The sequence below is a fragment of the Haemaphysalis longicornis genome, unplaced genomic scaffold, assembly GCF_048455015.1.
Source record: "Haemaphysalis longicornis isolate Haplotype H1 unplaced genomic scaffold, Haemaphysalis longicornis Haplotype H1 scaffold_8, whole genome shotgun sequence".
Lineage (NCBI taxonomy): Eukaryota > Metazoa > Arthropoda > Arachnida > Ixodida > Ixodidae > Haemaphysalis > Haemaphysalis longicornis.
The window spans coordinates 115,220,977-115,246,729 of record NW_027526445.1 but is presented as its reverse complement, the minus strand read 5'-3'; the positions used below and the strand labels follow the sequence as shown (position 1 = coordinate 115,246,729).

Sequence of the window (25,753 nt, the reverse complement as noted above, 5' to 3'; positions counted from 1 at the left end):
GGTTCGTGAAGTGAACTTTTAGTCGGATTTGCGATGTTTACACGCTTAGTTATTGCTGTGTTTTGACTGTGGGCTCGCTAGCCTTGAGAAAGAAACGGTCGACGCGTCAAACGCTGCGGCGCGCACGGCATAGCCGACGCGCATTGGAGCATCACATGACTGGGCAACCGGTTACGATTGAACGCCAGTAGTTGTAATTAATGCCTGCGACGTTAGTTTTAATCTTAAAAGCGACCTGACCAGCCATATCAGGTATAATCAAAGCTCGATATGTCGCGGTAAGCGTGCGCTGCGATGCGCGCGAGCCATATCGCCTTTCTTGCGCAACGTTTCCCGTGCACTTGTAATTTTCATGCAAACAGGTTTTGAGTTAGTAATATCATGCAAACAGGTTTTGAGTTAGTAATATAGGAATAAAAATATGCTCTCTGCGTTAAAAATGTACGTTACTGTGGCAGCATTTAACAGTGATTTTTTTAGGGAAATTATTGATACCATTGCTCAGGGCATACTAGCTGTGCTGCGAGAAATATTGGATGCCTTGAATGTCAAAAGTAGTAAAAAAAATATGCTCTTGCATTGAAGTTGGGAGTTATGCAGAATACTCTACCAAGCTTCAAAGTAGCTCATTTTCAACCTTGTGGTATGCAAACTTTTGGCAATGAACACCTGCACTATGAGTACTAAGTTGCTGTGCCAGGCAAGAAAAACATGAAAAAAAAGCCAAAAATGTTAAAATTTAAGTTAAAAAAATGCTTAACTTGTTGCCATGGTGACAACACTGCAAAAGGAGGTTGTCCAGTGCGATACAGCCAACCAACTAACCTACTTTGCATTGAAAGCCCATTGAAACCCATCTCCCCTCCGTTTGGTTTGCAAAGGGGGGTATGTACTCTTCACGGAGGAGCTGAAAATGATGTTTTCTGGAAAGAGAAAGGCTGAAAAGGCACTCCAATTTCAAGGCAAGGCCTTCCAGAAGCCCCATGTTCAAAAAGACATGAAAGGCTACAACCGTGACGACTTTTGATATGTGAAACCTATGTTGCAACTTCGGAAGCCGTTTTCTCAAAACAGTTTTTTTTGCCACCTGTGTCGCTTGTCCCAGGGATTTCTTCGTGACCGCTGGGTCTATTTTGATTCCGTTTCTTGCATTACATTCCTTGATGAACTGTTCAGGTCGTGACACTTTTAGTTTTCCAGATTTGTTTTTTGTGATTTTTTTATTCAAATAATCGTTCACAGTTGACATGCCTGTTGCACATTAACCTCTAAAAAAATGAAAACTAAAAAACATTGTGTTGTAAAAAAAAAATTCTAAAACTGTCACGACCTCGTCCATTCATTTGGGAATGCAAAGCACTTCGAACAAGTTTTCTATCGTGTTTTATAAGCCGCTCAAGCTCGGTACAAGCGGAACAGAAAGAAAATTTCATACATAAAAAAGTTGTCAAAATATTAACTTCAAATTTTTATGGTGTTATCACAGAAGCATTTCCAGTTGCTGTGCCAATTTTCATCAAAATCCACAAAGAAATAAAAAAGTTGATTTTGAAAGCCACGTCCCCCCTTAAGAGCACTTACATTGGAGTCGAGGCATTACTTTTTGTTCTGCGGGCTAGAGCTTGGAATGTCCAACCCATATCATGCACTTAGCTCGAACACGTAGCGCCATCCTGCGGAGTCGGACGTAACCAGTGACGGCGCATTCACATGGTTGCCTGCACGCGTGCCTCGCTATTGAATACAGGCTATACTTCACTTTTTTTTTTTAGCCCGCACCGCGAACTATTGTGCGTTTCCATGTGTGAGTGCGGTTTCGGTTCGAGATTTCAGTTTTGAGATGCTAGGCCTGCCTTTCGGCGTGTAGACACACGTCTTCACCGCTATCTGTGGTGTCAGTTCGTCGGTGATGAGGTCTGCTGCAAGAACACAAAAAGCTTTTTGTTTTTTTCGGGACAAGCTCGCAATTTTAAGTGTCATTGCTGCCTGATACAGTATCCCAGCACCAATTCTGCGGGCGGAAAAGAGCATCAAGTTCGCGAAAAAGCACCCTCTGACCACACGTTTGGTTCTTGAAATGCGTTAAGGCACTGAAAAGTGTCAAAAGGCAAAACCGATACTTATGTTACCTTTGTAAACATGCAGGGGCAAGTTCCCTCGCTTCTTTCGAGTGCCGTGTAGTGCCTAAGCTTGTGCGGAAGCAGCAGGCGCAAATGACGCAGTCTTCCGCTGGGAAATAAATCCTTAAAGGTTGAGTTCCCCTTCACTGATGTCTAGCATTCTGGCTTCGTTTCTGCTTCGTTTACGCAAGCCCTAACTCGAAACCTACACGTAACTAAAACTTGCATGTATCGAAAAATTGCAAACTTTTGTCAACTTTGTTGTATCCAGGTTGAACTGTAGTAACAAAAGAGCGGCTTGAGTAGCGCGCGGATGTGTTGCTGTTCTTTCACCCTCCCTCCCCCCCCCCATCTCCCTCCTCTTGCAGGTGTGGAAGCAGAAGAAGGTGTGGGAAGGGTTCGTCAAGTGCTGCCAGCGCACGCGGCCCCAGTCCCTGCAGGTGCTGCTGCAGCTGCCCGCCGAGCAGCTACACAACGTGTTCCAACTGTGCCCCGAGCTGCAGCAGCCCCTGGTGCAGCACGTGGCCGCCTTCACCGACCACCAGGTACTCGGGCGTCTGTAACGGCAGAACGGCTCCCAAACCTTCTTGGGCCGTGGCGTCCTTCAGTTGGACATTAACGCTTTCACCCTCAAAACTCGTTAGGTTTCCTTGGGAGTTCCCCCCCCCCCCCCCCTCTTGTAACATTGGCCACTTTAACACCTTCCTGCCCATGTCTACTGAAATCAATAGTAGACTATATTGATGCTTTCAAGTTCAAATTTTGACGTTTTCCCATTTGAAGTTCGTGCTTTCCGAGTGTGCTCTTGAGATCTGGCGCCATCTACTGAGTAGTAGAGACACTTGCATTCTCTTTGATTTGTTTTTTCGCACTCTGCGATTTTTGTACAGCACTGCCGGTGTCATGTGACAGGCAGTTGGATGGTAGGGAGATGGTGCCGACATCGCGCGCTGCAGCACCGCGAAAACGCCGCATTTTTAGCAATTCGGACGATCCTACGCGCGACTTTTTGATCAATATTAGCAGCACTGACTCTAAGGACAACTTTTCGTCATCGGATTTCGGCACCAAAAACGACAGTGCACCAAACCAGCCCAGGACCTGATGCCCCTGTCCAATGCAAGCCCCAGAAAATGCAAAAGTATCGAAACTGTAAATTGTGCTACGAACAAAAAAGTGTGGAGCAGAAAACGTGTGGCCGACCTATGCTTCGAGGAACTGCTTTGCTAAGTGGCAGGAAACTTAGTTGTGCTAACATTTGTTTTTTGTAATTCAAGAAATTTTACAGTTAGGTGTTTGATCTTTGCCGGAGCTTTGCACGTATAGTGTATGTGCATATTTTCTTAGATTTCTTCATAGATTTTCTTAGTTGATATTTTCTTAGATTTCTTTTTTTGTGTGTGTGGAGCAATACCAACGTTTTTGCTTATTTTTTTTGTTTGTTGCTGAACTTTTCTGTACAACTACTTTTCTTTCTTTTTTTTTTTTTTTTTTCAAATAGAAATTTTAGTTTGAAACAATTACCACTGCAAAGGAGATTTCCTATTCGACAATTTGATACCATTCACTTCTATGTTGCATATTTTTCTGACCAGGAAAAAAGTTGTTTGCTGGACTACCCAGATTCACTGCTTTTCCCGTGGGCAGGAAAGTGTTAAGCTGTAGTCAACAGAAACTCCGTGAGCACGACAAAAAGAAAGTGCCAATGTTAAGGCAATGTTAAGACTATTATCAATAAAATAGTTAATACGAAGACAGGATAGCACAGTGGCATTTCCGTGGCTTTACACAGTGACATCACAGCTATTGCCCCTCTGGTTGCCTGATGTTGTGCTTGTGGATTAAAAAAGCAACTTACCTGCAGTTGTAATCTAAAGTGAGGCTTTCTTCCTCTGTTCCTAAGGCATATTAAAGCAAATAACGGTACTTTGCAAGGTTGTGCGAAACCAGCAACCATTTTCATGCTTACATGGCTTAGCAGAAACCTCAACTCGGGCCTAAGCAGTCAGAGGTGTAGCACCATTTGTAGAGTTCATCAAAAACTGCTGAGCTCCGACCCCATTCTATGAAGAACATGGGGCTTTCATTGAAACAAAACTGTCCCAAACCTATGATTTTCTGAACGTGAGCTTCTGTGTCCAAAGGGAGAGACGAATCTGTTAGGCCTTACTACATTTTAATCAGTGGTGAACCCTAGTCGAGACTCCTGTTAGAGCGCGCCTTCTCGTGCGCAGTCAGCCTACTCACTGTCCATTTCTTGCAGCTAGCCCAAAAACATTTGAAATTCTTGTGAAGGAAGTGGGTAATTTAGAGTGAGCACCTTTTAACTGCAAATTACTACCCAGTAAGCACAGCGAGATTGCCTGACAGACAAGACAAGAGTCTGGTGTGAAGAGTGTCGTATTTTGAATGAAGCAGTGTTGCATGTTTTCATAATGGTCAGTCTTCCGCAGTGAGAAATGTACTCTGCAAACTCGAGCAACCGAACGTTCAGCCGAAGGGGGTGGGGGAAACGCTTCAGGCTTTGATTTTAGCAACCTATCTCGAGATTATCAACAATATCAAAGAGGGAGATGTGTTTTGGACTAATGGGGATGGTGTTACTGTGCTTTCTGTTTAAGGGGGCAGCACTGGTCTTGAGGATATTTTGTGTGTGTTTTAAAATATGTGCTTGAGATTAACACATTAAGAGTATTCTAGCATTTTGAGCACAAATATGCAGTCAGTTTTTGTCTATGTGGTGTAAGTTCGGAGTTGTGCAACATGTTGTGCATTCTGTTTGAGTCAATTTTTTAGGTGCGGAGTACCTTAGGACCGCACAATGTCCGTCTGTGTCCGTGCGCATAGAATTTACAATCGCAAAAAATCACACAGGCACCAGCAGGATTTAAGCCTGTGTGTGGTAGACCAGACAGAGTTAGTGTCAGTCGTCGTACCCGTTGGCCTACGAACGTGAGTTAGTACCCGAGAGTCAAACGGCTTACTCCCTCGGCTGTAACGGTGTGGAGTACCTTAGGACCTCTCCCAATGTCCGGCCGCGTCCATCCGTGCGCACACCACCGTCAAGCGAAAATCAAGCGAAATTTGATTTGAGCCGTGAGTGGCAGTTTCGTTTAGGGAATAATCAAGGTGCAACTCACGGCTCAAATCGAATGACGGTCAGGGCGCAAATTGGATGTCACTCGGGGCGCAACTTGGATGTCATTTCAAGTCCTAGTACTCAGCACCCTCGCCATCATCCGCGGAGTGGAGATGCTGACATTTTTTCATTATCTACCTATGCATTAATCGAATACTTTTTATCCATTTGTGCTCTAGAAGGACCAGGGAGTGCCAATGTACTTCTGCAGTAATTTCACCATTGCTTCTGCAATTGCTGTAAACTTATTAAATGTCAGGTCATCAATTGGCAATGTCTTTGCAAACTGAACTGCATTAAAAATTCTGCTAGCCAAAGAAATTATATACTTTGGTGGTTTTATTGCACTGTTAAATTAAGTTCATAAGCTTTCTAATGCAGCAAAAATGATACAAATCTGACCAGTACATCTCAAGATATACAGTCGAACCCCGCTACAACGAACGCCGCTTCAACGAAATTTCCGCTTCAACGAAATATTTCCAATTCCCCGTCAGCCAGCCATAGAAGTCCATGCAACAAAGTCCTCGCCACAACGAACCATTTGTCAGGCTTGCTTTCGCTTCAACGAAATTTTCAATGATTTGGGCTGGGTTTGAACAATTATTTTACAATAAAATAAGCATAGCGCCAGCTTTATGTAACTTTTTGTACATTCAGGACGCTTAGTTTCACCGAAAACATGCGCGGTGCGGCCACACCGCCACAAAAAAAAAAAAAGAAACTCATAGGCGGACGCCATTGTTTGATGGTGATAACGATGTGGCTGGCCGTCTTTACATAAGGCGCAGGCCCGGTTCACCAAGCCGGAGCTACAGCCAATCCGTATCCAGTTGAAATCGCACAAATGTGCTCCGCTGCTGGCGCGGCGCCGTCATGTATGCGTTGTGAGCAGCTGTCCTTGCCGTTTTCCGTCTACCATTCTTCATAGCCAAGAGTAAAAATCATGTTTGCGTGTTTGGTCTTGAAGCCAAGTCATCCTATCTTAGTCATGAGCGCGCAGTTGTGTTAAATGCAAGTGCGCGCGTCTAACCTGCCAAGGTCAGTAGCTGCCGCGCCGTGTCAGATGATAAGATAACGGCACTGCTCCTGCTACAAGTGAGAGGGGGGCTTCCAACGGCCTAGCAGCTATCTGCAAGTAATCAGCTCGGTGGACACGCCTTGTTGTACAGCAATAGGTTTTGCACCTGCATTTCTTCACCCCACTCCGCAACGCGTTCTTCGCCTGCAGTGAAAGAACAGATAACCATTGGTATCTTTGTTATCCGAATAAACATGACGTTATTGCGCGTCACTCCTTTTTCTAAACATTGTATTATGCTGCCAATGATGCGGAAGCATACGGGGTTATTTTTCTGGCCTTTCCGTGGTGTGTTGCGGCAGATTTCGCCTCAACGAATTTTCGCTTCAACGAAATTTTTCGCACGTCCCGTCAATTTCGTTGTAGCGGGATTCGACTGTAGAACCCAAGAGTTGGCCTCGTGGGAAAAATATTGGTCCTGAGAAAATAAGGCACGAAGTTTGGAAACATTGGTGAAGGCAGTCATTTAGGCAACTTCAAAGGGCAACAGCTATATAAGTTCTTATAGTACAGCTATAATATTTTGCAGGTACGATCAGCGTGAAATGAAACGCGAACACGAAAATATGAACCAGAACGTGCAAAATTGAAAAATACTGTTCGTAGAGTTCATATAATGGCTTGCTATTTGTATGTTTGGAAATCCGCTTTTCCCAACTTTGTTTTTGTAACTAAGCCACGCATCATTTTGGCTTGCATGGGAAGAAATCGCGCTATTTGTGTGTTCTGGTTCATATTTTCGTGTTCGCGTTTCCTTTGACGCCGATAGCACATTATTGTGGACTTGTAGACTGCAAATAAAATTAATACAGAAAATTGACTTTTGGCAAATTTTCGATCCTCAAGACCAGTGTCCCCCCTTGGAAGTTCAGCTGTGTCAAAGTTTTTCATGATGCCCGTGGAGCTCGTATTAAGGGGGGACGCGGCTTTCAACTTCGGAAAAATGACCAAAACATCGTTTTTTTGAAACCCGCATATTCGGCTTCTATGTTTCCTATTCTGTGCGTCTGCAAAGTTTTTACGCTGAAAAGCGTCGCAAAGTGGCATAAAAAAATACTTTTGTCAGGCGCGGTGACAAACTATCAGCGCAAAAGGGCGAAAAAACGGCAATTTTCGGAGCGCTCTATCTCCGCAACGGTGCCACCGGGCGCGGCCATTTTGATATGGTTAGATCGGCCGAGCGATCGTTTTTCCGGTTCCGCTCGTCTCTTTTATCTTCGTTCATTCACAAACGCACAAACGGCAGAAAAGAAACGACGCACAAACGAAGCTAGAAATAGATGCTGAAGCGCTATTGGTCCTCCGGTCGGGGCACAGAACGACGACCCTCCTGATTGGATGTCGCGGGCGCAACGCAAGATGGCGGCCGCCTGAGCTGCGTAGCGAGCGGATTGAGTTCATTTTCGCCGCTTCGCTCGGCCGAGTTTCTGTTCAATCTGTGGTATTCAACACGGACGTTATCGCGATGGGAATGCCAGAGATAACTAGCCAGATTACGGGAAGTTGTGTGGCTCGAAAGGCGGAGGTCATCGAACGCTTCGTGGTGCGCGTGACTCTACCGTCGCCAGACCCCGGAGGGTCACGCGGTGTGCGCGCTTGCGATAGCGGTTCGTGAAGTGAACTTTTAGTCGGATTTGCGATGTTTACACGCTTAGTTATTGCTGTGTTTTGACTGTGGGCTCGCTAGCCTTGAGAAAGAAACGGTCGACGCGTCAAACGCTGCGGCGCGCACGGCATAGCCGACGCGCATTGGAGCATCACATGACTGGGCAACCGGTTACGATTGAACGCCAGTAGTTGTAATTAATGCCTGCGACGTTAGTTTTAATCTTAAAAGCGACCTGACCAGCCATATCAGGTATAATCAAAGCTCGATATGTCGCGGTAAGCGTGCGCTGCGATGCGCGCGAGCCATATCGCCTTTCTTGCGCAATGTTTCCCGTGCACTTGTAATTTTCATGCAAACAGGTTTGAGTTAGTAATATAGGAATAAAATATGCTCTCTGCGTTAAAAATGTACATTACTGTGGCAGCATTTAACAGTGATTTTTTTTAGGGAAATTATTGATACCATTGCTCAGGGCATACTGGCTGTGCTGCGAGAAATATTGGATGCCTTGAATGTCAAAAGTAGTAAAAAAAATATGCTCTTGCATTGAAGTTGGGAGTTATGCAGAATACTCTACCAAGCTTCAAAGTAGCTCATTTTCAACCTTGTGGTATGCAAACTTTTGGCAATGAACACCTGCACTATGAGTACTAAGTTGCTGTGCCAGGCAAGATAAAACATGAAAAAAGCCAAAAATGTTCAAATTTAAGTTTAAAAAATGCTTAACTTGTTGCCATGGTGACAACACTGCAAAAGGAGGTTGTCCAGTGCGATACAGCCAACCAACTAACCTACTTTGCATTGAAAGCCCATTGAAACCCATCTCCCCTCTGTTTGGTTTGCAAAGGGGGGTATGTACTCTTCACGGAGGAGCTGAAAATTATGTTTTCTGGAAAGAGAAAGGCTGAAAAGGCACTCCAATTTCAAGGCAAGGCCTTCCAGAAGCCCCATGTTCAAAAGGACATGAAAGGCTACAACCGTGACGACTTTTGATATGTGAAACCTATGTTGCAACTTCGGAAGCCGTTTTCTCAAAACAGTTTTTTTTGCCACCTGTGTCGCTTGTCCCAGGGATTTCTTCGTGACTGCTGGGTCTATTTTGATTCCGTTTCTTGCATTACATTCCTTGATGAACTGTTCAGGTCGTGACACTTTTAGTTTTCCAGATTTGTTTTTTGTGATTTTTTTATTCAAATAATCGTTCACAGTCGACATGCCTGTTGCACATTAACCTCTAAAAAAATGAAAACTAAAAAACATCGTGTTGTAAAAAAAAAATTCTAAAACTGTCACGACCTCGTCCATTCATTTGGGAATGCAAAGCACTTCGAACAAGTTTTCTATCGTGTTTTATAAGCCGCTCAAGCTCGGTACAAGCGGAACAGAAAGAAAATTTCATACATAAAAAAGTTGTCAAAATATTAACTTCAAATTTTTATGGTGTTATCACAGAAGCATTTCCAGTTGCTGTGCCAATTTTCATCAAAATCCACAAAGAAATAAAAAAGTTGATTTTGAAAGCCACGTCCCCCCTTAACAGGAGTCAACTGTTCAGGTGCCCTTCACCTTATCTGCCCCCGCTATGCCGACAGAGCCGTTGAGGTTGACGGGCCTCTATGAATTTCTTGCTGCTCTGACTTCAACGTTGTTCTTCTCTCTCCCTGGTCTAGAGAGCGCACATACCGGAAGCCACGCTGGAGCTTCTCAACCTCGGCCGACCAAAGCCAGACGCCGATGTGAGTTTTTTTTTTTACTTCCTAGCTTGTTTGATATCGAATTGGCTGCGTACGAGTTACGACACACTCTCACTGTTGTGGGAATGGATTTAAAATACTTCCAGGTATGGTAACGCAACACAACTGTGGACGACTTCATGCTTTTAAAAGCATGCTTAAATGAACATGTTTTGTGCCTGACAGGCTCAAGGGGAACACTGGTCTTGAAACAACTTCTTTTAATTTTCAAGTAAACTCTGTGAAACTTGTCAGTCTTGCTGCTTTTCCCCCACTGATTGCAAATGTGGCATTACTTTTTCAGCAAGTCAATTAGTTCCCGAGATAATTACAGATAATTGGCCATTTTTGGAGAAAAGAGTAGACAAGAACGGTGTTGGTCGTAGGACTGTAATCTTTACATTTTCCAACACTATGAACACTGGTGAATGCAACAGCAGAAACAGTTTTTTGATGCACTGCTTGGAAATAATTTTGCAGCTCATTAAACTTCAGTGTTTGAAATGGGCAATCAAAATGGTTCCTTGCCACTTTTGCCACCAAGGTTTAATGAGCTGTAAAATTAGTTCCATGTGGAGCACCGAAAAACCGATTCTCTTATTACGTTCACCAGTGTTCGTATTGTTGGAAAATGTAAAGATTACAGTCCTACGACCAACACTGTCCCGTCTACTCTTCCTCCAAAAATGGCCAATTATCTGTAATTATCTCGGGAACTAATTGACTCGCTGAAAAAGTATTGCCATACTTGAAATCTTGAAATAAGTGGAGGAAAAGCAGCAAGTCTGACAAGTTTCGCAGAGTTTACTCGAAAATTAAAAGAAATAGTTTTAAGAGACATGTCCCCCCCCCCCCATAAAAGGAAAATGCCGTGTTTGTGTGACAAGCACAGAGCAGCCATCACTGCAAACTGATAGCTCAAGCTGGCATGAAGGGTTCTTGACAGTGGCCCTGTTTTGCTAGCTTGCCTTGTCTTCGTACCATTGTGTACTTCCCTTTGAATTGATATGCATGATGTTTCTAATAGGTTTTTCCCAAGCATGGTTTGCATCTTTTTTCTTGCTTCTAGCATGTTGCGTGCTGCATTTCACCATTGTACGTAGTAACATTCTTGTTTGCTGACTTTTTCGTGATATGTTTTAATTGTGGTGGCATGATGAGATGTTGGAGCATGCTTTTTGTTTTTTTGTTCCGTTTCTCTCTCTCAGAAATCGAAGTCGGCAGAAAAAGACGGAGTAAGTATGTCTAGAGCACTGCTTTCTCTTTTAAACAGTGTTGTGTTTGGAGAGAAGAAATCGAGCTCAAGTTCGGTAGAGTTGTTTTCTTTTTTCAGTGTAGGCATGCTAAGGGAGTGTCGAGTCAGTAGGCAGGAAAGTAATTATGCGAAACTAGGTGTTTGCAGCCAACTCTAGTGGAGATTACCAGAAATTAAAAATGTTCGCCGGAAAAGCCTAATTATGCTTGTGAAAGTAGTGCGTTTTTTTTTTTTTTTTTTACTGAGAAACTTGTGCCAATGAACAGGTTGATGCCTTCAGTATGGAGCGCTCTGTAAAGATGGCTCAAATTTCTGCGCCGCTGGGTTTTTGGCTGAGCATTTGTAGTAAATCCACAGTTGAATGCAGCACGAATAAAGAACAGCATAAAAAAAATCCTGCCATTTCATTAAACGGCATTTTCTCAGAGCATTTGAGGAGCGTACAGTATCAAGGACAGTTTGCTAGCAGGTTCAAGCACTAATCCTAGCCGTGTGATTTTTAGGTTGCCCTGTCTTCGCTGGTTTTTATGCCTTCTGCAGTCTTATTGCCGACTGCATGTTTTTTTCACAAAGTTTTCCGTTTCTCATTTTTTAGTGAAACAGAAGAAAGCTTGTTGACATTTGCATTGGACAGGATTGTTCCTGATGCATGATTAATGTAATTCGAAAAGTTGACTGTTTGTTGTTCTGTGTGATAAACAACTGCATGTCTTGTCTTCTGCCTGCTCTGTATAGCGAGTTAGTGCCCAGTGCTAGATTGTAGGCCATTGTGTGGTCACCGTTGTGTTAAAGGGGCACGTGAGTCTTGATCAAAAACTTTATTTTTGCAGTTATGATGATGAAAATGGGAAGGCATGTAGTTTTTCCTTTTGATATTCCTTAGATATAAAATTTGTTTTTGTGTAAAGCTACGAAATTCAAATTTATTTGGATTTTTATATTTGATTTTTTGACAGCCTTTGTAAAAAAACTGCTGGAGTGATGCAGCTGAACAAGGTACCAGTGGACTGTGCACAAATCAAGGAGTGCAGTTAGACTAACAGTATCATTCTATCTGGTCTGTAGCAGAAGTTACAACCGTTTGAAGTTTGGGCTGGAAGGCAAAACCAGGTTTTTTGGTTTCCACCTTCCAAACCCAAACTTTAAACAGTCGTAACTTCTGCCACAGACCATACAAATGATGCTGTTAGTCTTATTGCACTCCTTGATTTGTGCACAGGTCACTGGTACCTTGTTCAGCTGCATCACTCCAGCAGTTTTTTTACAAAGGCTGTCAAAAAATCAAATATAAAAATCCGCATAAATTTAAATGTAGTCGCTTTAAACAAAAACAAATTTTATATCTAAGCGATATCAGATGGAAAAATTACATGCCTTCCCATTTTCATCATCATAACTGCAAAAACAAAGTTTTTGATGAAGACCAATATGCCCCCTTTTTAAATGGTTATTCCCTGAGCATTTGAAGTGTGCACTTCTTCTGCAAATGCATCGTGTCGAAGACAGTGCATCGCGCAAGCGGATGTGAAGAAATGGCATTTGAGCGTAACCTTGTCGTGAAGAAAATGGCCTCTAAAAAGCTCTAAAGGAAGGTTTGTGAAATGGTCATTGGCAGCCAGAGGTATGACGACACCTTTAATGTCACGCTCCATGGCAAATAGTTTGGAGTGAAAGCTTGCTTCGGCCGGAAATGGTAAATGGAAAAGAGGTAGACGTTGACTCGGGCAACAACAGTGGAGACATTTGCGGGTCCTATGGGGCTATATATAACGGACCCCAAGTACTATTTCAGCGTCAGCGTCTTTTTGCTACAGTTAAAGCTTATTAAAATGAAATTGAAGGGCGCCGCTATTTGCTCGTTATAACCAGTATTTTGTTATAGCCGTAGCGAGAATTCACTGCAAGTATTGTGCATTGCAGTTACCCAAAACAAATAGCGCGCCGAATTGAGCTGCTATATACCTACATTGGCATGTTGAGCACCGTCTTATCCCTGTGGTTTGCACTGTCGCGAAATTGGCTCAAAATTTTATTTCCTAACGAAATTTGTTTGTTACTTCCCTTAATGTGCAAATTTTACCTCGTTAAAGCAAGGTTCCCAATGCACTGGTTTCTATGGGGACTTTCAAGGGGAATTATGATTTGCTCGTTACATTTCATTATTTCATTATAGCCCATCTCTTTATAACGTGGTTTAACTGTACTACGACTGTGTATGTCGAGTAACAAAATATCAGTGCAGTTGAATATCGATAAGTGAAAATAATTTAAACAGAACTACTGTTCAAATAGAACAAAGAGCTCAGAGTTGGTTGGTTTTGTATTCAGGCTATGTAAAGAAAATCAGAGGGGAGAAGCGGTCCCGGTATGGTACGACGTGGTACACCTGTGCATGTTCACAACCACTTTTTCCATCTCCACGCATGCGCAGTAGCACCGGTCCCCTACCGAGTACCATGGCCGGTTCTGTCCTTTGCTGTAACTCTTTAGTCAGAACAATTTTTCGAACCATTGCATAAATGGAATAAAAAAAAACAGACTTGAAAGCATAATATTTTGGGCAAACACAGTTCTATTGTGTTGCACTCTGACGCTTTTTTGCACTTGTAGTGTGCTTTGTAAAGAGGAGTATAGGTAGCGTCACTTAAAAAAAATTACAATAATAAAACAGCTGCAAAGTCATTTCTAACTAGGCATATAAACCACTGTTGTCTCCCCGTGTCTTCAGGTGGAAGTAGTAAGTGGACTCTTAACATTTTTAAAAATATAGAAGTGGTTGGAAGACAAGAAAAAAAGAAAAAAAAAACGTGCAATGCTTACGTTCGTCGAATGAAGTTTGTAAAGCCCATACTGTGCTGTTCTGCGGATCACCGAGATTTCACATCGCTCCATGCCAAACTTATTTTATGTGTCAACGAAACTCTCGGAAGAAATGGTACACATTTGCTCGGTTCCTTGAGGTTTCATTAAATGACAGTCCACTGTATTCCGAGTTTTCAATAATAAGAATACTAGCTTGATGAAAGTTTGAGATCTTAATACATTGTAATTGGAGTCAAGAATAATTTGAAACTAGAGATGTTTGGAGCGTTTTTTTTTTTAAAGGCTGGCATGTGTGTCAACGAGATACAAGTCAAGATCTATGAGATACAAGTCACACTGACTAGCACTAACCACTTCTGTAAAAGCTACCACGTATGTTCTTTTGTTTTTGCCTCAGTGGTAGAAAGTGATAAGAGCACCGTCAGACAGATAAGCTGCCCCGAACTGCCCCCCCCCCCCAAGGAAAGTGGGGGAATGGACATGGTTGCTGAGGCGGTAGCAATGAAAGCTGCGATAATGCGAGGTTTCCTCAGATTATCTGATAAACTGATAACACGGTCACATCTATAGCTCACATTGCGTTCATCCCACTACACGGCTGCAACCTATTGAAACAGATACGTAGTCTAAAAAAAAAAAGAGAGAGAGAAGAAAAAATGGGTATAGCGTTTACACTGGTATAATATGCATTGTGTAACTCGGAATGGAATTAAAATGCTGCTTTTTTGGGGTAGCCTTGGTGTTGCAAGATCTAAATGCGAGGGCATATATTTTAAGCTCGGAATTTATTTTTATTTTTTTTTATCCAGGAAGTTTTTCTGGATACGAACCCAAAATATGACTCTTCGATTTGATGCTTGTATTTTTGTTGTGGCACTAAGCTTAACTAATGTTCGGATTGAGTTTCCTAGGTCCCAGGCTGAAATTTCACTGTTGATACACCTCTGCAATATTGTGTTATGCCAATGCTTTCCGTTTGTTTTGATGTGTGTGAAGAGCTATTATCGAAACTGAAAGCACTTAAAATTTGGAAAGAATGGGGGACATCTAATGTAGAGCTATTTAAACGTTACATTTTAAGTTAAAAGAGAGAGAGAGAGAGAGATGATGTCCAATTGACACCTGCTGAGGTTTAATGTGAAAAAAAAATGGAAATAAAAATGATACAGTCGAACCCCGCTACAACGAACGCCGCTTCAACGAAATTTCCACTTCAACGAAATATTTCCAATTCCCCGTCAGCTAGCCATAGAGGTCAATGCAACAAAGTCCTCGCCACAACGAACCATTTGTCAGGCTTGCTTTCGCTTCAACGAAATTTTCGATGATTTGGACTGGGTTTGAACAATTATTTTACAATAAAATAAGCATAGCGCCAGCTATCTGTAACTTTTTATACATTCAGGACGCTTAGTTTCACCGAAAACATGCGCGTTGCGACCACACCGCCACCCAAAACAAAACAAAAAATAACTCAGGCGCACGCCATTGCTTGATGGTGATAACGATGTGGCTGGCCGTCTTTACACGAGGCGCAGGCCCGCTTCGCCAAGACGGAGCCCCAGAGCTACAGCCAATCCGTATCCAGTTGAAATTGCATGAATGTGCTCCGCTGCTGGCGCGGTGCCATCATGTATGCGTTGTGAGCAGCTGTCCTTGCCGTTTTCCTTCAACCATTCTTCATAGCCAAGAGCAAAAGTCATGTTTGCGTGTTTGGTCTTGAAGCCTAGTCATCCTATCTTAGTCGCGAGCGCGCGGTCATGTTAAATGCAAGCGCGCGCGTCTTGCCTGCCAAGGTCAGTAGCTGCCGTGCCCTGTCGGAGGATAAGATAACGGCACTGCTCCTGCCACAAGCGAGAGGGGGGCTTCCGACGGCCTAGCAGCTATCTGCAAGTAATCAGCTCGGTGGACACGCCTTGTTGTACAGCGATACGTTTTGCGCCTGCATATCTTCACCCCCCTCCGTAACGCGTTCTTTGGGTGCAGTGAAAAAACAGATAACCATTGGTATGTTTGTTATCCGAATAAACATTAGTTATGGCGCGTCACTCCTTTTTATAAACATTGTATTACGCTGCCAATGTTGCGGAAACGTACGGGGCTATTTTTCTGGCCTTTCCGTGGTGTGTTGGGGCAGATTTAGCCTCAACGAATTTTCGCTTCAACGAAATTTTTCGCATGTCCCGTCAATTCCGTTGTAGCGGGATTCGACTGTACTAAATTCTGTAATTACCGTAACCTTAAGGAGCCATGAGGACAAAACACAAGTTCGGTTCATTCGAAAGATTGCCTCGATAGAACCATACTGACACCACTGTTAACACACACTTCGCTCAAATAAGGTACATAACTAGGAAAAAACGGAATGGCCATGCGACCCACTAGCTCATTTCCCGCAACAGAACCTGTGATGTCATATGAGCCCAGCTGTGCGATTGGCTGAGGACGGGAAAAGCAAACGCAAATCAGGCACGGCTTATAGGCTTTCCGAACTAACTATTTGCACCAAAGTGTAATGCATATTCATTTTACAGCAGTAAGAACGGTGCGGTAAACAATGAAAGTCACGAAAACGCCCGTAAGCATAGAAGTACTGATGCGTACTGCTGTTGATACTGGGCACACTATGCTTGTTTTAGCTGCACAGCATTCCGCCGCTTTGAAGTTGTCTTACAGTGCACTGGCCGATTGGCGTAAGCGGCGTTGTCTTACGTGACCCTGTTTGTCGAGGATACCCCAGGTTTCACGAGACGATCACTTTTTACAGTAACGAAAACAAGCCAGGTGCAAATACGCTCAAAAACAAAGCAACGGCGGACAACGGTTCGTGGATGACTATAGCAGCGCCATCTGGTAGGGCTGATAGACAGCAAGGCCGCAAACCCGAATGACACAGTGGAAGTTCGCTTGAATTCATGCGTTTCTGACGTCATTGCTGACATTACGAAAACCTACGATTTGGCGCGAGAATCAAAATTTTAACCTAAATTGATCAATTTCTCAGTGAAGCGGACAAGCGCTGGGGGCACAAGAAAACGCGAAATCTTTCGAATAAAACAAACTTGTATTCTGTCTTCGTGGCTCCTTTAAAGGATCCAAGCTTGCCTAATACCACTAGTGGTGAGTTCGTAAAAATACTTGAATGCATAAATTCTCGTGGGAGTTGAATACCTGCACAAATGGGCACAAGCCATATTTCTTTTCACTTGATGATGAACTATTTTTTTAGGGCATAGTTATTTTTTCTTGTCCAAACATAGCGCTTTTGTAGTAGCGTAGAAAACTGGGCTAGTTGGCACAGATTCATCTTCACAGCGCACAAATAACGAGACAGAGGGCAAGCGCTCCCCTGTGTCACGTTATTTGTGCGCTGTGAAGAGGAATAGAGATTTTGTTTTCTTCTTTTTTTTTTCTTTTTTTTTTTGTACTGTCTAAGCATTGCGTTGCTGTCTAAACTTTGCGTACTAAATCACGTTTTCTACCACACATTCACCATTTGCATTTGGTTTCCCCAAGTTAGCCAGCACGTGATTTAGAATTTTAAGCTGAGGCAAGCGGTGTGCATTTGCATTGACAAAAAAAAAAACTCTTTTTTTTTTGTATTGAACACAGAAAGAGCATAACAAGAATGTGAGTATGTGGGGCTGAGTTAAAATGGTGGCGGTTCCATTTCAATCTTTCCTATGCATGACGGGGATGGTGTTCTTGGCATCTCTCTCTCTCTCTTTCCTTCGCATGCAAGGCATTGCATTTTGTTGCTCTGGTTTCACGGGTTTGTGTTCCATTTTTTGTGCACTTGATGCGGGCGGGGAATTTTTGAACAGCACATTGCACTTTGAGCGCTTTATTAAGGGGGCCCGTGGGTCTTTGGGATCGAAAAATTGCCCAAGAAAGCAATTTTTTAGGTATCACTTTTCGCTTGATTTGCATAGCTTTTCCTCCGAAAATTCCATACTTGGAACAGTGCCAGGTATTTATAAAAGCCGTAGAGCCCTGATATAAACCAAAATAAAATAATTTGTTTTCATAATTCCCCGCTCTTTGCCGTATCGCAGCGATACGAAATTCTCGAGAGCTACATCCCAGCATGTAGTGCAGCAAGGAAGACCGTTTCTTTTGCACTGTGAAGCTGAATGTTTGAACCATCCTATTATAAGGAAAACAGATTTTGTGTTTTATGTTTCAGTAGTTGTTTAATTAGCATTATTCTTAATTGTTTAGCGGGAGTACTTCAAACCTGGAAGTTTGAATTGATATAAACTTGCATGTGATTGCAAAACAAAAAAAAAAAACTGCTTCCCACATGTCATTATCTGCAACTTCTGGTATCTGTTCATGCCTTGCTGGTAAGTTTTTGCCGAATAGTTTTTTCCCTATTGCTCTCAAAAACAATCAGGGAAGGTTTTTAATTAATTCACATCAAAGCTAATTTGATATTTGAAATTAGCTAAAAAAAACTGAGCAGGCCCATCAAGTTTCATCAAAATTGGTTGGAAAGCAAAAAAAAAAAAAAATTCAGCCCCTTGAAACCTTGCAGGGGCGTTTTTTTTTTTTTTTTACATTGAGCTGGTTCTAATGTTGCAGTTGTTGGTTCGCAGTATTCATGCTGTATATTTTTAAGGTGCTCTTATCGTGCATTGACTGCACGCAGATATGACAGTTAACATCATTAGAATTGCACGTAAAATAAAAAAAGCCCTGCTATTGTGGCATCTGGCAGAGGTTGGGATTCAAGTTGACCTAGACATTTCCTATTGAGTTTCAAATGAGATCTGAGGAAATTGTACCGACAGTTTCTGTGCTTGAATCATATTCCTGATAAGCTGCGAACATCGTGAATAAAATAGGATCTTAGTATAGAACTGTGCGAACGGGCAAGCAAAATTCACTTGCCTTGTAATGAAAAACTCATTTGCAACAGCTCTTAATGTGTTATTTGATGGTATGACAACTCAAGTATAATACTAAGAAACGATCATTTAACCACGTACGCTCTTACTATATTTGGTATTCAAAACTATAAAATAATTATGGTGTGGCCAAGTGTAGATCTCTTATTGCCACAGTGTCTACGGAAGTTGAACAATCGAGGAGCGAAGCTGTTTATCATTTCCGGCTGATGCAGATGTTCGGGAATGTGTGCAAAGTATAAACAAAAAACTATCCCAGAAGCAGGTTCGGGAAAGTCTTAAAACTGAATGGTTAAATGTGTTTTCTTTTTTTTTTTTTAATATGAGCTGGTTTGGTGTTCGACGTTGTTTCAAAAAACTGCTGGCTACCATTAAGTTAGCAATGTAACGGTCTCTCGCTTGTTTGAAGGTGTAGTTAAAGAATAAAATATGCAGGCAGGTCTAAATTTTGTAAACGCCTTTTGTTGAGCAATCTTAGACTTTGTTTAAAATAGAGAAAAAAGAACAAGCAAGCAACTGTAGCATTCTGTGTGAACTGTCGTAACCAAAAAAGTATGGTGCCAGTTGGCTTGACAGTACTGCATCTTCCTTGCCTGTTCTGGAAATAACAAACACTAACTCTGACTCAATTCCTCCCTTCCATCCTGTTCCATTTCCCCAAATTTTGTTTCTTCCACAGATCCCACTAAAGATAAAGGTTAGTATGCCTGGCACTACTACTAACTAGTTTCGACACCAGCCTTCGATGGTGTTGTATCGGTTTTAAAAGAATGAATAGCGCTAAAACGACAAAAGTCAAGAGAGATAGAGAATGAACAGACGCGCCAAGAGGCAATAATCTTTTTCGTTTATTTGGGTGCCTTCATGCTCCTATTTAACATTGTTGTAGAAGCCAGGGTGTACAGAAATGCAAGTCGATGAAAGAATTCATCGTTGTGTTTTGTCATTTTTGCGCTGTTTATTCTAAAATGTGGCAACTTGCCTAGTCTTCTGTTTTAGCATGCCGTCATCATCATTGTCGTCAGACTGTCTACGCCCACTGCAGGGCAAAGTCCTCTCCCATTATTCGCCAATTATCCCGGTCCTGTGCCAACTGTGATTGACTTATCCCCGCAAACTTCTTGATCTCATCTGTCCACCTAACTTTCTACCGCCCCCTGCCACGCTTGCCTTCTCTTGGGATCCGCTCTGTTACCCTTGAATGACCAACGGTTACCTTGCCTTCGCATTACATGCCCTGCCCACGTCCATTTCTTCCTCTTAATTTCTACTAATATGTCCTTAACACGCGTTTGTTCCCTGACCCACTCCGCTCTCTTCTTGTCCCTCAACGTTACACCTATCATCTTCCGCTCCATTGCTCGCTGAGCCGTTCTCTATTTAAGTTGAACCCTCTTAGTGAGCCTTCAAGTTTCTGCCCCGTAGGTGAGCACCGGTAAGATGCAGCTGTCATAAACTTTCTTCTTCAGTGACAATGGTAGGCTGCTATTCATTATCTGAGAATGTCTGCCATATGCACCCCACCCCATTCTGATCCTTCTAATTATCTCTGCCTCATGGTTGGCATCTGGGGTCACAACTTGGCCTAAGTAGATATATTCGCTTACCACTTCCACTGCCTCGCCACCTATCTCAAACCGCTGTGCTGACCCGAGGTTATTCATCATTACTTTATTTTTCTGCATATTAATTTTCAGGCCCACGGTTCTACTCTGTTCGCCCAGTGCGGAAAGCATGCTTTGCAATTCGTCCCCTGAGTTACTTAGCAAGGGAACGTCATCAGCAAATCTGAGGTTACTGACGTATTCTCCATTAACCCTTACTCCCACCTGTTCCCAATCCAACGTTCTGAATACTTCTTGTAAGCATGCTGTGAATAACATTGGAGAGATTGTGTCTCCTTGTCTGACACCCTTCCTTAGGTATTTTACTGCTCTCCTTATGCAGGATGATGGTAGCTGTTGACCCATTGTAAATATCCTCTAGTATTCTTACATAATGCTCATCTACCCCTTGGTTCCGTAATGCCTGAATGACTGCTGAGTAGGGATGGGCGAATATTCGGTATTGTCGAATATTCGATCGAATAGCTCTCTATTCGCTATTCGCTTCGATCCGAATGCAGGTACTCGATATTTTCGAATTATTCGATGCTCCCGAATAGGCAGCTAAAAGCCAAGCTTTTCGGTCAAGCTTTCCGAGAGTTACTCCAGGCTTGGCTCAAGACCCACCAACGTGGACATTTCTATTATCAGTGCCGGCACTGCCAAATTGCTGCCTTGCCTAGAGGTTCGACGAAGCTCTCGGCCGCTAGCACACTTTATTTAGGTTAAAAAAAAAAGGCGGCACTGAAACGACACCGCTCCGAACATAGCGGCACCAAGCCAGCAGACTTGTACATGCCGCCATTTTTAATGGGCATGCCGCCATTTTGAATAGGCTCGCTCAGTGCGGCAGTACGCCGCACTAAGCGAGCCTATTCAAAATGGCGGCCAGCCACTTGCGCTTTGCTTGGCTACGGCCGAGGATACTATTGGCTACAATACTTCTTTTTTTAGCGGAGCTTCTAGGCAGCGCTTAAACTTGTGAATGAGCAGCCGGCGGAAACTGCTGCACCTAGAGCATGTGGCGCAACAGGCATTTCTTCATGAAAACTTGTGAATACAGCAAAGGAAAGCTGTCTAAGATTTTGCAATAAATGTTCAACTGGTAATAGTTTTACACAATGCTGTGCCTACGTGAGTTCTAATTATTAGAAAAAATTGTGTACATTAGTCAGGTCACAAGTTGCTCATTTGTCTTTGTGATTTGCAATGTGTACTATTCGAACTATTCGATTCGAAATTATTCGACCAAATCACTATTCGCTTCGAATTCGCTTCGAACCTCAAAATCTATATTCGCCCATCCCTACTGCTGAGGTTTCGACCAAGTCAAATGCTTTCTCATAATCTATGAAGGCTATATATAGGGGTTCAATGTACTCCGCGCACTTCTCTATCACCTGATTGATCGTGTGAATATGGTCCATTGTTGAATAGCCTTTGCGGAACCCTGCTTGCTCTTTAGGTTGACTGAAACCTAAGGTTGCAGAAATTCTGTTGGCAATTACCTTGGTAAGTACCTTGTAGACGACTGACTGTAAGCTGATCGGCCTGTAATTTTTCAAGTCCTTTATGTCACCTTTCTTATAGATTCGTATGACGTTCGCATTCTTCCAAGATTTCGGTACACTCGCGGTCAGCAGTCATTGTGTGTACAGGTTTGCCGGTTTTTCAAGTACAATTTCTCCGCCATCCTTCAGGAGGTCTGCTGTTATCTGATCCTCACCAGGTGCTTTGCCCCCTTTCATTTCTTTCAAAGCCTCCCTTACTTCTTCGGTCGTTACTGGTGGGATGTCTATCTCCTCTGAACTACTTTCTCGTTCGGCATTATCCTGGATGTCCCAGCTACTGTACAGATCTCTATAGAACTCCCTGGCTTCATAACTATTTTATCCCTATTTGTGGCGACATTGCCTTCCTTGTCTTTAAGTGCATACATCTGGTTTTTCCCCATGCGTAGACGCCTCTTCATTGCTTAACATGCCGTATTGGCAGCTAAACTGAGTGTGTTGTCTTCCTTACTTTTTTTTTACATAGCGAGACTCTTCACGTGACTCAAGGGACTCCCGGGAATCGAGAGAGTACGGCGGCAGCCGGTCAGAGCGGGACGCCTGGCGGCCGTCTTCCAGCAAGATCAAGCTAGTGGCCGCGGAGGAGCGGTCGACGTCCCAGGAACGCGACTCGTAATAGGCTGCGGCTGCGGTGACTGGACAGCAGCAGCACTTGGCCAAATGGTGTGTTGTCCGCAAAATAGGGTTGCCACCAGCCCGGTTTTTGGTCAGCCCCGCCAGTTTTTTTCGAAAGCGGGCCGGTTGCCGGTTCGTACTTGAAACCGGCCATCATTGGCCGGTTTTTTGGCCATTGTGCCGCGACTGTTTTTTTTTATAAGCATTAATTCAACAACTACGACGATAAAGACATGTCGACAATGTGCAGAAAGACACGCACAGAGAGAACACTCAGGTGAGCGCTGTCGCTGAGATGGTTACAGCGTCCCAATCGTTAAAGTGGACTCGGTGTGTGGTATAATTTAGGTGTACACATGTGAACGCTTCCTAAGGACAGCCAGAGAAAACAAGCAACTTACCGGAGTTGCCAAGTCGAATTCTAAATATTCATTGAAGTTCCGTGATAGGAGAAGGCAAGTGTATGGAACTTTACCTTTCATTGTTCTGCGTTGTTGGTGTATTGCATAGTATTGCACGATTATGTATCTATGAATGTAAAATATGTTATGTCATACGCATTGTATACTTTTGAAGGTTTGTTTGGTGGATTCGGGTACGACAAAGAGGAGCTTTTAATGGAATGAAGTGTGTGCGGTTAGTTTTCAGTGCAGCACATTCAGTGCAATAACCGAAATCTCACTCACTTTTAGTACAAATGTTATGTTGATAAAATGGCATTACATGTTAAAACAACACAATCTTTTTTTTTTCTCAACACATTCAACATTCTGTAACCCCAGGGGTGAGACAGCTGCGCATATTGCGCCCTTCTGATACAATTCCATTTTCCTTCGCCAAGCTGCTCCAAAAGCACGAAAATGGCGAAAATTGCGCCAAACTGCTCCAGAAGAGACTCAACGGTACGGATTTTGATGCTCATGTCAGTTTCGGCGGGGATGAAAGCCTCCCGCATCCCGGTCACCGCTTTTGTCGTCGCTCAATCGCAAACACAGAAATGGCACAAATAGAAAGACTGAAACGAAGCAAGCGATAGCTTCTAAAACTTGATTCGCTTTCCGTCCAAGTTCGCTGAAATGGCCTTCGCGATTAGGCATCGCTGTGGCAACAAACATGGCCGCCGCCTGATCTGGCTACTACCAACGCGCTCAGTGCGTATCGCCGATATTTTCCCGGGTTTATTTTACGCTATCAGCTGGGTTCCAGTCTATTCAGTCTATCTGTTGTGACTCGAATAGTGACGTTAACGCGGGGATATGGTTTGAGATTGGTGCCAGATTACGGGAAGTTGGGCGGGTCGAAAAAAAGTTCATTGAAATGTGGGGCCTACGACTTCGGCGTGGTTTGTCCTTGAGTGCGAAACGCGGTGCGCGCGTCTATAATCGGGTTCGTGAAGTGAATTTTTTGGCTTTTTGTGCTGTTGTAAAATGTTGAGGTGTTGCTGTGCTTCGAAGCGCGATCGCGAGCCTCGGGGATGGAATGGTCGACAGAAAGTTGCGGGCTGTGCTGCGGCGCCGCGACCTGTTCAGGCAGCGCCCAATAGCTGCACGACTACACGGTTGCCATAGAACGCGACTGTACCACTTGATGTATGCAAAGTGAAATTTAATGCCAAAATCTAGGTGGCTAAACATTAACGCTACTCAAATGACCATAGGGTGAACCTGCGCCCCGGGGACTGAAACGGGTAGGCTGGTTGGGCTATGCGACCGTTAGCTCGAAGCTGCTCAACTGTTGCCGTGACTACAGTCGTTCGTACAGCGCAGCCTGGGATTACATAAATAATAATTTTAGCATTAAAACAGCAAAAAAGCGCCACAATTGCGCAGCCCTTAAATTTGATGAATTTTAGCAGTCCGTCTGTTCCGTCGTGTACGTAGTTACCGTGCTCACCGGGACTCGTCTGGGCACTTGGGCATTCGTAGCCGTAGCTGTAGGGGGATTAGTTCCGCGGACCTGCCTTGCCTGCCTTCGCCTTGCCCGCACCTCCTGGTCAACCCGGTAACAAAGTAACCAACAGAACAGAAGGAATGCTAAAACTCTCTAATGTTAACGGCAGTTTTGTTGTCAGTGTTGCGTGCAGGCGCAACACAATATCACCAGTTATGAAAAAGGTAGTGCAGTTAGTACTTTGTGATACTCTTAAAAACTCTTTCAGGTAAGGCTGTTTGAGTGTTCTGTGTATTCAAAACTGATTGAAATGTGCACTTGACCCTGCAAATTGCTGAAATAATGATTTTTTAAGCTCACAAGACGATGTATTAAATGTCCCTAACTGCTCCAAATCAAGATTCTTCTGCTCCAAAATCGAAATTTTGCTGCTCCGAAAACTGCTCCCAAATCTGTTTGGGCTGTCTCACCCCTGTGTAACCCCCCCAAGGACCGGTTTCTTTTCTTTGGGGGGAAGGGGGGGAGGGGGAGAGGGGGGAGGTGGCAACCCTAACTGCAAAAGTATCCGTTAACGCGTTAGGTTGAAAATCCGACATTGCATGGCAACACAAAGTGGCTGATGAATGGGGCCCAAAGTGGCCAACGGCTCGAAAAATAAACAACGGGGTAATTGATTTGAAAAAAAGTTGGGTAAATTTGGGTCTGAGTGGAGGTCAAACCGAGTATCCTTTGTAACACAAGACTGGCACTCATCCGCGAGAACAAAATGTGGACCTACAGTGAATGCGTTGTAACCTTACACTCTGAAAGCATGCATTACGGGAGCCGTGAAGACAAAGTACAGCTTTGCTCAGATTGAAAGCGCCAGTCTTTTGTACTCACTTGGCTCCATTACAGCCATGAAGGACGTTGTTTCAGCTAAAAAAAACACAAGAAATATTGAAAAACTCTCAGATTTCACAATCTTGCCCGTATTGCAGTGATGCGATTTCGGCACAAGTGATGTCACATTGGCCAGAACTGAAGTACAGTGGACTCGCGACAATTCAAACTCTGATAATTCGTACTTTCGGTTAATTCGAAGAAAATTCAAATTCTTGGTTGGCCCGCTATTCTTATTTCAAAGCCACTTCAAATTCTTGGTTGGCCCGCTATTCTTATTTCAAAGCCACTTAATTGAAACTCTGTCATTCGATTAATTCGTACTTTTTGCATGTCCACAACGGAAAAATACATCTACTGCTTTCATGCAATCTACTGCTTTCGTGCAACTGTTCGACATAACAATCCAAAAATGAAAAATGAGCGCCTCAACCCTTCAAGGAAAAAGGCCTTGCTAGTAAACAAACGTTTGAAACGAAGCACAAGTATGCTAGACCGCAATGTTTTTTTTACCTTTCGAG

The 25,753-nt window shown here is 43.4% G+C and overlaps 1 protein-coding gene across 5 annotated transcripts in view; it reads left to right on the top strand.

Moving 5' to 3' along the window:
* The window catches only part of Sym (symplekin scaffold protein), a 97,836-nt gene that overhangs the window by 68,737 nt on the left and 3,346 nt on the right, over nt 1-25,753 (top strand). Inside the window, exons 30-35 of one of the 5 annotated variants that reach the window (XM_077681005.1) lie at nt 2,489-2,665; nt 9,620-9,685; nt 10,891-10,917; nt 17,373-17,390; nt 19,350-19,367; nt 22,312-22,508. In XM_077681005.1, the coding sequence (XP_077537131.1) occupies nt 2,489-2,665; nt 9,620-9,685; nt 10,891-10,917; nt 17,373-17,390; nt 19,350-19,367; nt 22,312-22,461 (456 nt within the window). In that variant the 3' untranslated portion in view covers nt 22,462-22,508. The remainder of the gene's footprint in view (nt 1-2,488; nt 2,666-9,619; nt 9,686-10,890; nt 10,918-17,372; nt 17,391-19,349; nt 19,368-22,311; nt 22,509-25,753) is intronic. The other 4 variants (XM_077681006.1, XM_077681008.1, XM_077681007.1 and 1 more) reach the window with 4 other exon arrangements.